Below are 16,641 nucleotides of genomic sequence, written 5' to 3' on the forward strand. Positions count from 1 at the left end.
TCCAGGTCTTGCAAGTCCTGAGTGTGTACAAGAACTTTGAATAGAAAGCATTCTAGATCCAAGTCCTTAGATGTGCCTGTCAGACCACACACAGCTTCAGTGGCACCTCTAAAAACATGGAAAGGTTCAGGTCAGGCCCACCCACTTTGTAGGCTTGGATTAGGCAAGTGAGGTGGCCTCCAGATGTCAGACACCAGCTCCTGTCAATCCCAACCAGCTAATGGCCAGCAGTGGCGTAACGTGGGTTGTCAGCACCCGGGGCAAGGCACCCGGGGCAAGGCACCCGGGGCAAGGCACCTGGGGCAAGGCAAGGCCCCCTAACCCGTGGATTTGCGCCCCCTAACCCTAACCCCCAGATGTTGCGCCCGGTGCGGCCGGCCCCCCCTGCACCCCCCACGCTACGCCACTGATGGCCAGGGATGGTGGGACTTTTAGTCCAACAATATCTGGTTGGTGTTGTCTACACCAGGGGTGGCCAACTCCCAAGAGACTGCAATCTACTCACAGAGTTAAAAACTGGGCAGTGATCAACCCCCTTTTGGGTTCAGGTCAAAGCTGTTGAGTTTTTTTAGGAAGGAAAGCCCTGTTTTTTAGGGGTTCAGGTCAAAGGTGTTGTTGAGCTTCTTTTTATGGGCTAAAATGTCTAGGGGAGCCAAGTTCCTTGGGCTTCTTTGGGAGGAGCCAGTGATCTACCAGTGATCTACCACAGACATCTAGTGATCTACCTGTAGATCACGATCTACCTGTTGGATGTGCCTGGTCTACACCATGGGTAGGCAAACTAAGGCCCGAGGGCCGGATCTGGTCCAATCACCTTCTAAATCCGGCCCACGGACAGTCTGGGAATCAGTTTTTAAAAGAGTAGAATGTGTGTTTTTATTTAAAATGCATCTCTGGGTTATTTGTGGGGCATAGGAATTCGTTCATTTTCTTTCTTTTTTTCAAAATATAGTCCGCCGCCACCCCAAGCTCTAAGGGACAGTGGACTGGCCCCTTGCTGAAAAAGTTTGCTGACCCCTGGTCTACAGTTACATTAGAGGAAGAAAGAAATAATTGCCTTGATCCCTAGAAAAGCCTCTGCACATCTTAAGTGCATATATATATATATATATATATATATATATATATATATATATATTCCTGGTTGGAGGGAACTGCCAGATGGGTGCTAGAGCATGCAGAAGGTCCCGTTGACAGCATCTCCAGGCAAACTGAGCTCAGAAAGCAGGGCTAGGAAAGAGCTTTCTCTGCCCCAGGTCACAGACAGATGCTCCCTATCAAAGTAGATATACAGAGCTAGATAGGTAAATGACAGCATTTACAGTGGTACCTTGGGTTAAGTACTTAATTCATTCCAGAGGTCTGTTCTTAACCTGAAACTGTTCTTAACCTGAAGCACCACTTTAGCTAATGGGGCCTCCTGCTGCCGCCGTGCTGCCAGAGCACGATTTCTGTTCTCATCCTGAAGCAAAGTTATTAACCTGAGGTACTATTTCTGGGTTAGCAGAGTCTGTAACCTGAAGCGTATGTAACCCGAGATACCACTGTATATCTAGAAATAATCGTGTCCATTAGCAGACCACATTCTGCCTCTTCAAACACACACACAGGCAGGCAGTCGTACCTTGTCCCCTGAAAACCCTGCAAATTCCAGAAGTCTCAGGATCCGGGGTGGGAAAAGGGAGAGCGTCTGTGGAAGGAAGACATTGACATGAATGACAACGGACACACTTGTGGGGAGAAATCCTCCTCCTAGACTTTGCCTTTCTTCAGCAGTGGAAAGCTCCACTTTTCGAGTGTGGTCCACTTGCAAACGGACACATCAGAAGCAGACAGCATGGTCCCTTCCTGATGTTATTAGGACTCCCAACTTCCACCAGCCCCTGCCAGCTTGGCCAGTGGCCAGGAATGTTGGGAGCTGCAGCCCAGCAACAACTACAGAGAAGCTACTCCCTTCAGAGGGAAGGAGAGGAGAGACAAAAATGACTAACTCCAATGGGCTGCTGCTTGTAACTCAGTTTCTGTCCTTATAACCGCTGGGGAAGCGCATGCAGACTCACCAAGTTGAAGGCACCAATGCCCAGCGCAACTCCTCCCTCCAGATGGGCGCGAGAAGGAGAACTCGATGGCAACTGATTGGGCTGGATGAAGCTGTTGAGCTCCCTGCAAATGTAAGAAGGTTTAGAAAACCCCATTGCACCTTCACCTACCAGGAGTGAAGCATGGAACCCAGGCATCCGAGCTCACAGTTTTCCTAACCACTAGACCACTCCCACCCTGACCTTGACCTGCAGTGTTTGAAGATACTTCATTGTTGTGACAGGGGAGACGAGTGAATAGGAAATGCAATTCCTTCCCGCCCGCCCCCCTTCCCCACAAAATTGCTTTAAGGCAAAGAAGGACTATGTTCTGGATTCAAACATCCAACACACATTTCAGGAATGGTCAGTCTAGAAAATGCTTGTCAAACAAGGCAGTCGTGTCCTGGATGGCCACCGATATTGCTATCCCAGTTTTCCAGAGATGTCCATGACACTTGTGGCCATTTCCGTGCATTGCTAATCTGGCGAGTAAGTGGGCAAGTGGACATTTCTTTCCTCTCCTCTCAGATACAGTTTCTCATGTGTAAGCATCCATAAGCTGGGAGTGGTTTCCTGACACTATGTGGGATGCATGCTGGAGCAGTAGCTACATCTCAGACTTTTCTCACACACATTCCTCTGCTGACGTACAGCACAAAGATAAATCACATGTTCTTGGGACTGTACCATTCCAGGCTCAAATGGAGGGGGAAGAGAGGGGGGAGTGAATATTTCTTACACACACACACACACACACCCCTAGCAAACCAACGGAAAGATTATGGTGCAGGGATTCTGTATCAGCTGAATTTCTCTGCATGCGCAGATTGTCCCAGAAACTTCTCCTTTCCTGAACCTGGCATGGAATCCAGTTGCTGCCCGCTCTTCTTCATCTCACACCCTTCACTGGTGCTGCTTCTCATTCCCAACTTTCTGCTACCTGCGATTCAATACTGCTCTCCTGTTCCAGCCCTGCCAGCTGTCACCACAACTCACCTGTAGATGAGGTAGCTGCTACGCACCTTGATTCCTCCTTTTATGAAATTCACCATATTTTCATCCTGAAAGAAGAAAAGGAATTTTGAAAAGTCCCCAGCTTAAGGAAGATAACTCAGCTCCTTAAGTCTGATGTGTCTGTGTGATGCCACCGGGACAGCTGAATGCAAGCATCGATTGCAGGTCGCCGCTGTAAAGGGAAGGCACAAGCAGTGGGTGCCTGGGCACACTGGTCCCAAGCTTGGCAGGGATTGGAATGGGGAAGCTGTGGTCCTCCGGATGTTGTTGGAAGACCGCTCTGATCATCCCTGACCATTGGGCCAGGCATGCTGACTGGGGTTGCTGGGAGTCCAACAGAATCAGGAAGGCTGCAGGGTCCCCATCCCGGACATGGATAGTGGAAGCTAATCGGAGAACAGGAAGGGGAATTGCTCCATGTTGGCCGGCTCTTGCCTGGCTTCCCCATAAGGCAGCATACAGAATCATTGCATGCAGTCTGTGCCTTGTGTTACATATGAATCTCTGGATTGGGGCACTAAATATATATTGCAATTAAAAGTGGACCAGAGACATTTGCCTCCTGAAATCCAACCCATCAGAGAAAGGAGGAAGAAAAGTGGCTGTTTACCTGCACAACAAAGTTAACATAGAAGTGTGAGTGGCTGCAATGCTAAATCTCTGCTGCAGGAAGGAAAATGCCTCTGACTCCACCTGCTGCAAGACCTCTCTCACTGGGACACCTCCTGCCAAGGGGTCCTGCCCCACCACTTGAAGACTGCTGCCCTGGTGGCCTGTGCCCTGCAGTGGAGAGAAGCTCCCCTTACCTGCAGGAAGGTGAGGGCAGCCCGGTGCAGCAAGCATTCTGCGTAGCACACTTCTGCATGCAGCTCCTCTGCAATGGGGAAAGGAACAGGTTCAGGGAAGACATGTGTCATTCCTAAGCAGGCTTACCATGTCCTCCTCTGTTCAACTCTTAAACATTCACATCCACCCACTGGAAACAGCAGCGCCAAAGAAAAAATACCCTGGATCTCTGTCTTGCGCACGTCTCAAAGCCCGGACTATTTACTTATTTGCAGCACGTCAGCCAATAATGAAGATTCCCTGCCCCAAAAGTCAGGGGGAACCTCCAGACATTGCACACCTTATATTTATTCCTTTCCAGAAGCTACCCTGTGCCTACATCAAGATGAGCCAGAGAAGGTAATGTAAGGATTTCTGTACTGGATCCAAGATCCATATACAGTGGTACCTCTGGTTGCAAACGGGATCCGTTCCAGAGGCCCGTTTGCAACATGAAAAGAATTCAACCCACAGTGGCGCATCTGCACACGTGTGGGTTGCAATTCGCTGCTTCTGTGCATGCGTGTGATGTCATTTTGCACTTCTACGCATGCGCGAGCTGCGAAACCCAGAAGTAACCCTTCCCGGTACTTCCAGGTCGCTGCGGGACATAACCTGAAAGAACATAACATGAAGCTGACGTAACATGAGGTACGACTGTAGTCCATCCTGCCTCCAGATGTCTCTGGCTAGAGCACAAACATTAGCTTTCCCCACCCCTCATAGACCGGAAAAAAAATGCAGTGGTCTTGAGCCCCACAACTCTTCTCACCTTCAGTACAGGAATCTCCGCCTAGCCGACTGGAGAAGGATCCGGTCACCGTGCTTTTCCTCCGAAACCTACCAGAGGACCCCAAAAGGGATGCATAGTTATGTTCCACTTCCTCCATCCCAACCCCCAGAGAATGCAAGCTGGGCGTCCTCTTTGGGCTGTCACCACCAACACCTCTCCCATCCCATCCCCTGAGCCTATGCCCACCCAACAACTCCCACCTACCCCTTAAGACCCATTTTCAAATTGAGGAAGAGAATGGTGCTTAAAGAAACAACTCAGAAGGGTATAAGACTTCCTTCTCCCTGTGAGCGGCTGGCCTTAGTAGTATTGAATCCTGACTTGGGTCAGGAGGAGAAAACAAAATACAGCGGTACCTTGGTTCCTGAATGGCTTAGTTGTCGAACAAATCGGTTCCCGAACGCCGCAAACCCAGAAGTAAGTGCTCCGGTTTGTGGCGTTTTTCGGAAGCTGAATGTCCGACGCAGCTTCTGCTTGAGTGCAGGCAGGGCTGTAACTAGAGGGCGGTGAGGTAGGGCCCCGCCAGGGGCGCAGGCAATGTGGGGGTGCAAAACTGGCTAAAAAATATGTCCATAAATATAGGTAAAGGTAAAGGGACCCCTGACCATTAGGTCCAGTCGCGGACGACTCTGGGATTCCAGTGCTCATCTCGCTTTATTGGCTGAGGGATCTGGTGTACAGCTTCCGGGTGATGTGGCCAGCATGACTAAGCCGCTTCTGGCAAACCAGAGCAGCGCACGGAAATGCTGTTTACCTTCCTGCCGGAGCGGTACCTATTTATCTACTTGCACTTTGACATGCTTTCGAGCTGCTAGGTTGGCAGGAGCAGGGACCGAGCAACGGGAGCTTACCCTGTCACGGGGATTCGAACCGCCGACCTTCTGATTGGCAAGTCCTAGGCTCAGTGGTTTAACCCACAGAGCCACCTGCGTCCAGTCCATAAATATAAGTATTGATTATTGCCTCATAAGAAATGGTTTTAAATAGAGGGTGAATTGAATGGGGGGGGGAGGGGTTAGAGGAGAGTTGGAAAGAATAGCTAATTTGTGCAGGAAGCCCCCTGCAGCCAATCAGAAGCCACGCCTTGGTTTTCAAATGGTTTCTGGAGTCAAACTGATTCCCAAAATGGATTAAGTTTGAGAACCAAGGTACCACTGTACCCACTCACAAGTGATGCAGCCAGGTGAGGTTTTGGGCGAGAGCACCCCCCCCCCCTATTTAGAAGCTACTAACATGACCAGACACCCCTTCAGAGGTGCCCTACAGAAACAGGCCTTATTCCCCACCCCAAAAGCTCCCCCAGGCTGTCCCCACCTCTGGCATATTTCCTGTGCCTCTTTCATAGTGTGTCCAGCATGAACAATGTCATCGTGCTCAAAGGTCATCATGGCTTGCATTTCCAGAATGGTGGCATAGATTAAGGCATGGTACATGCTCTCTTTGGCCCTGTTGAAAGGGATCAGAAAAAGGAAGCAGGTGTAGTTGCAGGCAATATAGTTGTTGTTTTTTTAATTAGTGATGGCAACAGCTAGGGAGGGTTGTATTGTTTCCTCCGTGTTTCTCATATTTGCCCACAAAAGGATGTGGGATGGGTGGGCGAGACATTTGAATTATTTCACCCTTATGCACCTGAAAATCAATGCCCAGCACTATAAAAAACAAAGAAAGAGATGGTCACATTCCTGATCACAAGTCATTAAGTTATAAAAAGGAGAAGGGTCAACACTTGAAGATTTTGGAATGTCCTTGGCCCAACTTAGACTCTGCTGGGGTTGAATCCACATAGCCCAGCTAACTGCTGAGTTGAACCCATGAACCAGGATTTGAACCAGTCTAATTTCTTTGAAGCCACTGCTAGAAATCCACATACTTAACGAAGTTACAAATCAAGCTTTGTGAGAACAATAGCATGCACAGAGCAAGCAGGAGGCCTTTCTAAGACAGGGAGAGGCTTGAACAACAATATTCAATGGCATTCTTCTGCTTTTAGGAAAAGCAGAGCTCTCCTTTTCATCTATTTTTCTTCCTCTGCTTTTGCTGGCAAAGACAGGAGCAACCTCCCACACGCACGGAGGGCTTTGGGTTTTGTTCGCATTTCTTTTCCAGCGTGCACAAAAGGTGAAAACTCCATCTTCTAACTTGCACAGGGTGCTTACCATTAAAGGTATTTGCATACTGCTTTCCTTAAACAAAAAGCAAATTGCACACGCACACACAAAACATTTAAAGCACGGCAATGAACTCCACAGATTCGGCAGACCGCATTAAATACATATTTCTGTAGCCAACCAATAAAAGTCACATGCCATGGCTGAGGCGTTTGTCTCAATTTCCAAAGGTCATTAATATATGGGTTTTGCAATCGCTCCAGAATGCTAAATGCTGGGCTGTGCTCTGGTACTCCAAGCACCACCACAAAAGTTGGAGTAAGCGGTTTCTCCCATTTGGGATTATAATTTTTTGTTTTACATTTGCAGGTAATTTCCAGGTCACTGTCCTCTCCTATACCACATCACTAAACTAGATCTAGATTAGGGCTGGGCGATATCTGGTTTTCAGCATCGTGTGATATATCACCAGCTAAGCATCGCAATATACCAATATATCACAGTATCTGAAATAAGGATGGAGCTACAGTACATGGAGACATTAGCTGGCTTCACAGTTTTTCCTGCATCGTGATTTTTGCTGACGCCTGCTCTTACGATTCGCTGCTTCCTGCATGAGGTGGTGCAGAGCTACTTCTGCTGCTGCTGCTGCTGCTGCTGTTGCTTATTAAATTTATATACCACCCTATACGGGGGGAAGGGAGTCTCAGGGTGACTTCTAGTCCCCCTCCCTCCAATAGTTGTTGTTCCACTGTGTTGCTGTTTTAAAATATTGCTACTATCGCTACTGGAGGAGACTCCTGAGAGTCCCATGGACTGCAAGAAGATCAAACCTATCCATTCTGAAGGAAATCAGCCCTGAGTGCTCACTGGAAAGACAGATCCTGAAGCTGAGGCTCCAAGACTTTGGCCACCTCATGAGAAGAGAAGACTCCCTGGAAAAAAACCCTGATGTTGGAAAAGATGGAGGGCACAAGGAGAAGGGAACGACAGAGGACAAGATGGTTGGATAGTGTTGTCGAAGGTACCAACATGAGTTTGACCAAACTGCGGGAGACAGTGGAAGACAGGAGTGCCTGGCGTGCTCTGGTCCAGGGGGTCACGAAGAGTCGGACACCACTAAACAACTAAACAACAACAACACTATCGCTACTATTATGGATTGGTTCACATCCTTCTTAGCATAACCACACACCCCGTTCCAGCCAGAAGTGACTACAAAGTTTGAAACAATAACAAAGTACACAAATCAAATTCTCCTCCAAGGCCACTTGGTCTCACTACCCATAGACTCCCTTCATTCCACCTTACCAATTTGTTTTGGTTACACACCAAGGGCCAGTCAGGAGCTCCAGGGAAGGAGTGCTGGAGGAAGGTTCAACTGTTTATTGGGGAGGAGAGGGAAGCCCTGGGTCTGATGTGTCCCCCCCGTCCCCCGCTTTCCTCAAAGGTGACTGGATCAGGCCCTTTCCCCACTCACCTGGGTTGCAGCATCTCCAAGCTCTCACTGAACTGGTTTTTCAGGAAGCAGTTCAGTGCTTCTGTGCACTGGGCCAGGGCAGCCTCCAGGGAGCTGCTGCTGAGAAGGAAGGCGCAGAAAAAGAGAGCTCTGTTAGCCTCCCCCGAAATGGCCCATGAGACCTTTGGTAAGATAGTCACAATGCACACATTCAGAACACATTTGAATCACATGGCTTCCCCACCCCCACCCCTTGCCAGAAGCCTGGGAACTGTAGTTTGGAAAGCAAGCCAGGAATTGCAGTCCTGTGAAGGTGAACTACAGTTCCTAGAATTCTTGGGGGGAAGCCATGTGATTTAAGTGTTGGCATGACATACTACTACAGTGGTACCTCAGGTTAAGAACTTAATTTGTTCTGGAGGTCTGTTCTTAACCTGAAACTGTTCTTAACCTGAGATACCACTTTAGCTAATGGGGCCTCCTGCTGCTGCCGTGCCGCCGCCCGATTTCTGTTCTCATCCTGAAGCAAAGTTCTTAACCCAAGGTAATATTTCTGGGTTAGGGGAGTCTGTAACCTGAAGCGTCTGTAACCCAAGGTACCACTGTACAGAGAAACATAGTCTAAGTGGGCAGCCCTAAAAGGAGACAATTAATAATAATAATAATAATAATAATAATAATAATAATTGTATGCCGCCCATCTGCCGCCCAGCCACAATGTATGCCCAAGAGGTCCATGGTTCAAAACTACACTTCACACCAGCAGCTTCAGACAGGCATAACAGTGTGTCATACATACCAGTCAGCCATCCCGTTTTAACTGGGACATCCCAGAATGACAGAAGCCATCCTGGTGTTTGCTCAGATTCCGAAATGTCCCATCTTTTAGTCCTGCACAAGAGCAGAAGACTTGTTTTTGGGTTCCGCACAAGTTAGCTGGCTCATTTTGAAAATGAGAGGAAAATGTGTGGCACCCCCTCTTAGTGGGAGGCTGGAGCTTTGCTCTGTGTGCCCTCTGCCACCTGCATCCCTCCTGAGCACAGTCACCTCTTCCTCTCCAAGGAGGCGGTCCAGCTTCACTCTCCTTCTGGCCATAGGAAGGACCCCAAGGATGCTGCCAGCTGCAGGCTCTGCACTCCAGCTGCCACTGCTGCTCTTGGCGGCCCTCCCAGGGGCCTCGCCAAGGCCCACCCGCTGCTGCGCACCCTGCATGATGCTGCCTTCACCCTCTTGCTGCTGGCCGGGTGGAGGGAGTGCTTCTACCAGGCCACAGCTCCATAGAGCTCAAGTACCAGGTTGATGGGGCAGGGTTGGGGGGGCGGTCCAGAACCCAGCCCCCGATCAGGCGCATTGGGAATGAGGTGGTTGGGCAAATGGCCCTCTTCTTTGTGCTTAGTGCCTGGTGATGGTGGAGGAGAGCAGCAGGTAGACTGCTCCTGACGGTGGGGTTTCCACTAAATGGGTTTTACTTCTGACAAGACCTGCCTAGGAGAGCGTTACCAGAGTGACTATTTTTCAGTGTACAGTATAGAGCCGTAGATGAGGGTTTTTTAAAAAAATGTTTTTAAAGAGAGACGTAAATAACGTTTCCTCATCTAACTAATCCTCAGATTAACCCTGTGAGGTATTAGGACAGGGTTCGTTGAACTGAGAGGGGAAACAGGGATGGCCTAAGAAAGTCAGAATTTGTCTCGTGCTATCAGGGGAAGGCTTCCTGCTTCCTTCCCTCCCGCAGAGGCTAGAAGGGAAGGGCCTGGTGTTTCTGTTTGTGAAAGTAACAACCTCCCACCCAGCTGACACACTTTACTCAGCCCTTCCAGCAAGCACAGAGTTACCAAGTTTGAACACTAAGCAAACACAGGCTTGGCAAGGCCTTTGCCAGCACATCCACCCCACCTTGTTCAAACAGGGCCAAGGACCTGGGTCCTCAGAGGCCAGACATGCCCTGCTGACGCTCCAGATGGTCTTCTGAGGGAGATGGGGCAAGTCCCAGAAATACTGGGTTGGCCACAGGGCTATGTCCCTGCTGGTCCCTGCTTCAGTCCCTGGCTTATCATAGCAAGCTGCACTGGGCCACCGAACCCAGTTTTATCTACATGGGCTGATAGCAACTCTCTAGTATTTAAAGCAGGAGTCTTTTCCTAGAAGGTTCCAGGGATTAAATGTAGGATGCTTTGCTTTCACCGCTGAGCCTTTCATCTTCAAGTTAGAGACGTCCACTTAAGGGAGGACTGGGGAACCAGTGGCCCTCCAGATGTTGCTGGACTACAACTCCCATCATGCTTGGCTATTGGCCACACTGGCTAGAGCTGCTGGGAGCTGGAGTCTAACAACATCTGGAGGGTCACAGGTTCCTCACCCTAAAGGGTCTCTCAGGCAGAGGGTGCTTAGCGCTATCGTACCAGATACACAACCTGATAGCTGCACCGCCTGCAGCACTCCAAGGAATCCTGATCGTAAATATCAGGATCTGAGAGAGAGAGATTTGCCTGAGATCTCAGAGAACTTCTGTCCATCACAAAGCCATTCATGAGGAGCCACTGCTCTGAATTGCAGAGTAGCAGCTAATATATAGCAAGCAGCATTCGAAATTCGCCAGGCGCATTTTGCACCTGGCTATCGGCCATTTGCAACCAAGTGAAGATGCTCAGGCTCCAGGATGGTGCCTGACATCTCCACCATCTTGAGATACATGCCTGGGAATCTCTATTATATTTTATCTGCACAGTCAGAATGAATTTCAGGAACCAAAACATCATATTGAAAAATATGGCGTTGAAGCCGCCTGGCCCCAAAATGGCAACTAGGCATTCCGTTTTGGCGACTGCAACTGTGGGTTTAAGGAGCCGCTGGACCCCTAGCTTATATATCTGAGTTTCTAACACTGATAGCAAGTCAGGAAGATCCTGGCTGAAGTATAATTGTCACAGTGGCCTGTAACCATTAATGGCCACCTCACACGCTTAACCTGAAGGCATCTCAGCCCAGGCACTAACTCTGCAATGTGGATGTCGCAGCACAGCTTACCTTTCATGTCAATCATGATTACCCCACAAACCTCACTGAAATAAGAGGGGCTATAAACATAGCAGTCAATTTTTCCCTTTTCTTGCAAGGAATCCTATTCGGAATAAGGGAATTTCCCTTTTAAAAAGGAAAACGTTGACAGCTATAGCTATAAATGGACCACCATAATAATTGGCTTCCTGGATCACACCATTTGGTCCTGCATTTGGGCTCCAGATGTTTGTGTGCCCTCAAGCAAACAAGGCACAGAGGCCTATATCTCCTGGGCTGCTCCTGTCCTGAGCATCTACTGTTTACTTATGAACCTGCAGGTGGAAACTTACACCTCAGAAACCAAATTATAAATTATAAAATGCAAAGTTCAGATTTCAGACTTGGACACCTTCATTTTAAGATCATAGATAGATAGATAGATAGATAGATAGATAGATAGATAGATAGACAGATAGATATGAAGTTCTACTTTGGATGCAGATGGGAGGGAACACCGCAGAGAGGTTTTTGAAAAGTCAAACATCCCATCGCTCTGAGTTTTGACCCTCAGTATTCCCAGGAAACACTGCAGCGGCTGGAGGCTCTTTCTTCCTAAGGAACGAAACCGCATGCAAAGATCATCCACAACTAAATCAGGTCCCAGTTGCAGAGGTGGTCAGCCCTCTCGACATATCAGACCCATCATCCCTGACCACTGGGCTCCACTGGCTGTGGCCAACACGAGAGTTCAAGATGCTGCCCGCACCCCAATTTGAGAACTTCCCGATTCAAAATCCACGCCGCAAAATCCTGCGTTATGCTCCAGGCGTTCAGAGGTGTGCTTTGTCGTGAGTCAATGTGCGTAGCCTTTCTGCTCAGTTAGAGTCACTCACAAGGACTCGCCTTCCCCCTAACCCTACACTTGCCGCCCTGGGAAACATAAGGGAGACAAAGGGGGGCGGGCGGGCGGGGGGTGGGGGTTGAGGGCAAAATAACTGGTGGCACCGAAGAGGAGATGACTGAGAAGCCCCAGCAGGGGGCTGGACCAGACGGCCTTTGTCAGGACGCCTTGGGGAGAACCTCATCCAGGAGCATCCGGACTCCAGGGACACCCTGCATCTCCCATCTCTTCCCCCCCCCCGCAAAAAACCCTTCCATTTGTTAAGTGCTGTCTTATGTCCACCCCCACCCCCGTTGAACCCCAGGGACCCTGGCTTGGTCTCCCTTTTCCACTCCTTGTTGAAAGCACATCCCCCCCCCCATTTTTTAGCCCAAAGCGGGGGGGGCACCCCTCTTCGCAGGATCAACCCCCCCCCCCCCGTCCAGCCCTCTGCCTTGGAGAGAGACTGCATTGCAGTGCCCCCGAGTCAGAGCCCTAAAAGTCTCCTCCGCCTAGGAAGCGGGGGGGGGGGGTTTAGGGGGGGAGCGGGAAGGAAGGAAATAAGGAAGGAAAGGAGGAGAGATGGAGCCGCTTTCCGTCCGGCAGCGAGGAGGGCTGCTGGTTTCCCTGGCTCGCTCACCTCCTTACCTGCTGCTGCTGCTGCTGCCGCCGCCGCCTTCCAGAGCCATGCCGGGAGAGCTGCCAGGCCGGGAGCAGGAGTCGCACTCGCAGCCCCTCCAGGAATGCCAGGCGACACGCAGGCGAAGCGGCCGGGCTCGGCCGGGCTCCGCCCTGCAGGTGGCTCCCTCCCATCCCCTACCTGGTGACAACTCCGCCCTCCCCTTCCTGCCACCCGGACCGGGCCGGATTCTCGCCTCCCCCTGCCCGGCATCGCCTCGTCCAAGAGGTCTGGACCAAAAGCAGGCAGGCAAAAGTCACAGCCATGCATATAATATAATGTGTGTGTGTGTGTGTGTATGTATGTAAATACACACATCTCCCCCAAACCAGACAGCTTTTCGTGTCTCTTTTCAAGCTTTCCTTAGAAGAGCTCCTGCGGATATTCCACAGGTGCGCCTGTGCCAGCTGTTCCTTCCCATTGTTTTAAGACACAGATGGAGAGAGGGGAAGGGAAGAAGGGTCTACTGAAAAGGTGCTCAGAGTTGGGCATCCATGTGCAAAACTTACGAAACAACTCCCCAACTTTTGTTATGGAAAATCACAAGCACCCCTTGCCAGACTGTTGCTTGTTGTTGTTGTTTAGTCGTTTAGTGGTGTCCGACTCTTCGTGACTCCATGGACCAGAGCACGCCAGGCACTCCTGTCTTCCACTGCCTCTCGCAGTTTGGTCAAACTCATGTTGGTAGCTTCGAGAACACTGTCCAACCATCTCGTCCTCTGTCGTCCCCTTCTTCTTGTTCCCTCCATCTTTCCCAGCATCAGGGTCTTTTCCAGGGAGTCTTCTCTTCTCATGAGGTGGCCAAAGTACTGGAGCCTCAGCTTCACAATCTGTCCTTCCAGTGAGCACTCAGGGCTGATTTCCCTAAGAATGGATAGGTTTGATCTTCTTGCAGTCCATGGGACTCTCAAGAGTTTCCTCCAGCACCATAATTCAAAAGTGTCAATTCTTCGGCGATCAGCCTTCTTTATGGTCCAGCTCTCACTTCCATACATCACTACTGGGAAAACCATAGCTTTAACTATACAGACCTTTGTTGGTAAGGTGATTGTTGCTTAGGGTCTAGCAACATTTTAAGCATGTTCCAAGCACCCCGGGTATATGCATTTATCCTGATGGTATAGCATTTACAACAGTCCTGGAAGATAAGGTCCTTATTATCCCCCTTTCGCAGATGGCAAGACTGAGGGTGAGAAAATAGTATCCACCCACCTATCCGGCTTCTCCTTAATCAATTTCCAATCCCAGACTGGATTACGAAAAGAAAAAGCATATACACACAGGTAAAATCACAGTGGTCAGCCTATGATTTGGAATACGTTCCACTGCCAGCAGTACTACAGTCACAGTATTCAGCTCATAACTGATCAGTTCTCAGTAAAAGCTATGAGATCGACTGTTGTTGCATTGGGTTCAGAAAACAGCCAATAACAGTGCCAGCTGAATCTCAGAAGCAAAGGCCTCATCACTTCCCCAACTCTGGAACCCACCAATACCTTATTTTAAGCATTACAATGTATTAATGTTCCAAGAATGGGGGGTTTTCCTGTTTTAGGGAACACTTTTGCCTACACCCAAATTGTCTTCTCCTTTTTACCACCAGCTCCATCTGTATGAAGGCATTCTGCCACTCCAAAACAGCTGCACTATGGTCATTTCCAGACAACCTGTTTCCTGAGCATTTCCCTTGATTCTGTGGGGAGGTTAGATGATATTGGCTGCTTCTGGAGCATTCATTCTGATTTGTTTGCTGGTAGGTTAGTTCCCTGTCACTTTCCTTACTGCAAACATTTAGCTTTCTTTTTTATTTTTGCAGGCGGAGTGAGGCATTGCTGCCAAGAGCGCTGAAAACAACTTTAATGGTGCATCCTGAATTTGCCAATATGTGATTGAATCCCACCCAAAAATAATGACAGCGTGGAGAAGCACTCTTAGTGGTCTAAGAATGACCCTTATTGCATTGCCACACTGCAAGAGCCCCTGGGTGATACATAGCTTTTTTGGCACTTCTAGATAAACAGCTTGCCCAACCAGGGCAGCTGTACTGTAGCAGCCATTATTTCTGTTGGGGAATCTCAGACAGCCCTTTCTCACTTGGAGCATAGAAAGTTCCCAGGTGACGGGAGCAGAGAACAAAAGCATCATACTCACACTTCCACAGGGTCACATACTGCTATGCTATGCTATTGATGAGATTTCCATTAAACAATTAGCCTTCTTACACAACCACAGCAGTACCTATTAGAGAGACTTGAGCAAAGACAACTAAAAGCAAGAAGGGAACACAGAAAGGTGGGTGGAGGTGCAAAGCTACAAATCTGATTGGTACTGAGGCTATTTGCATTGCTAATGGTTTGTCTTATTTGGGAAAGAGAAGCCTTTCTGCATTTTTCAAGATGGTTCTAATTTTGGTTAGGTAAAAACGGGGGGGGGGGGCAGACTTTGTGTGTTTAGATTTACAGTAGTTGCTTCCTTCACGACAGATCTCCCAGAATCATAGAATAGTAGAGTGGGAAGGGACCTATAGAGCCATATACAATGCAGAAATCACAGCTAGGGAAACTGCACTTGTTTAGCCTTGGTTAGCGCCAAAAGAAATATCAGCCTCAAAAACTTTAATTGCTTCCTTGAGATGAATTTCAGGAATAGAAAGAATCCCTTCATTCGCTATCTGCCTTAAAGAACAGGGTAGCTTTATTATTTCCTCTTTCATTGATCTGTTTCTGCACTAAATGTGACCAAACCTGCTTTCTGGAAACGCCCAGAGTCTTGCAGAATGGCCATGTGGTATGGGGAAGTCCACAGGGCAACAGCTATTTTAAGCACCCAGTAAACTTTAAGAAGAGCAGTTCTAAGCTCTGTAACGTTGGGCGAATGTCAGTTGGCTTTCGAAGCTGTTCTGTGAAAGGAGTTCAGTAAGCTAGCAATAGAAAGCTCAAATCACAAGTCACACACTAAAATAGCAGCTGCACTGACCAACAAGGGAATGATAAAATTTACAAAGAACTTGTAGCATTAAAAGTCCTTGTTAAGGAAATGCATGAGAATATGAGGTTGAGTAAAATATTCGGGTCCTGATTAGGGATCTTCTGATGCTTTGGAGATATAGGAGCTTGTGTCTGTGTGCAGTAGCTAGAATCCTAGAGAACTGAAATCTACGCCCCTTTTGTTAAATATTCTCCAGATGTTTAGCTGCTAAAGAAGCCCCCAAATGTTCTCGAGGTATTTTATACCTGTGTACCTGACAGTCAGTGGCATCTGATTTCAACATTTGATAACTGCAATAGATACTTTGCAGTATTTGATAGTTGACAAGCAATGGGTTTTAGTACTGGAGTGTACTGGTGTTTGATTTGTTTAAGGTAAAGCGTGGTCTAAACCACTGAGCCTCTTGGGCTTGCCAATCAGAAGGTCAGCAGTTCGAATCCGCAATATGGGGTAAGTTCCCGTTCCTCTGTCCCAGCTTTTGCCAACCTAGCAGTTTGAAAGCACACCAGTGCAAGTAGAGAAGCGGGAAGGTAAATGGCGTTTCCATGCACTCTGGCTTCCGTCACAGTGTCCTGTTGCACCAGAAATGGTTTAGTCATGCTGGCCACATGATCTGTAAAGCTGCCTGTAGACAAGCACCGGCTCCCTCAGCCTGAAGCAAGATGAGCACTGCATCCCTTAGTCACCTTTGACTGGACTTAACCATCTAGGGGTCCTTTACCTTTTACCTTATTTAAAAAGCACTCTGCTTTCAAAATAGCATATCCCCAGAAAAAATCTCCCACATTAACATCTGCATTGCAGAGGATTTGAG

At 48.7% G+C, this 16,641-nt stretch overlaps 1 protein-coding gene across 10 annotated transcripts in view; it reads right to left on the minus strand.

The window, feature by feature from the left end:
* The window catches only part of LOC307206311 (tetratricopeptide repeat protein 39A-like), a 34,299-nt gene that overhangs the window by 10,415 nt on the left and 7,243 nt on the right, over window positions 1-16,641 (minus strand). For 3 of the 10 annotated variants that reach the window (XR_013834312.1, XM_079959437.1, XM_079959438.1), the window contains exons 1-8: window positions 12,801-12,978; window positions 8,302-8,397; window positions 6,028-6,159; window positions 4,693-4,760; window positions 3,902-3,969; window positions 3,078-3,142; window positions 2,061-2,163; window positions 1,625-1,690 (exon numbers count right to left, since the gene is read on the minus strand). Coding sequence is in view for 9 of the 10 variants with exons in the window: in XM_079959437.1 (XP_079815563.1) it covers window positions 1,625-1,690; window positions 2,061-2,163; window positions 3,078-3,142; window positions 3,902-3,969; window positions 4,693-4,760; window positions 6,028-6,159; window positions 8,302-8,397; window positions 12,801-12,973 (771 nt within the window). In the remaining variant the exon portion in view is untranslated. Of the gene's footprint in view, window positions 1-1,624; window positions 1,691-2,060; window positions 2,164-3,077; window positions 3,143-3,901; window positions 3,970-4,692; window positions 4,761-6,027; window positions 6,160-8,301; window positions 8,401-12,800; window positions 12,979-16,641 lie in introns of those variants that run through there. The other 7 variants (XM_079959445.1, XM_079959442.1, XM_079959439.1 and 4 more) reach the window with 6 other exon arrangements.

The sequence above is a fragment of the Podarcis cretensis genome, assembly GCF_951804945.1.
Source record: "Podarcis cretensis genome assembly, chromosome: 17".
In the NCBI taxonomy this organism is placed as follows: Eukaryota; Metazoa; Chordata; class Lepidosauria; order Squamata; family Lacertidae; genus Podarcis; species Podarcis cretensis.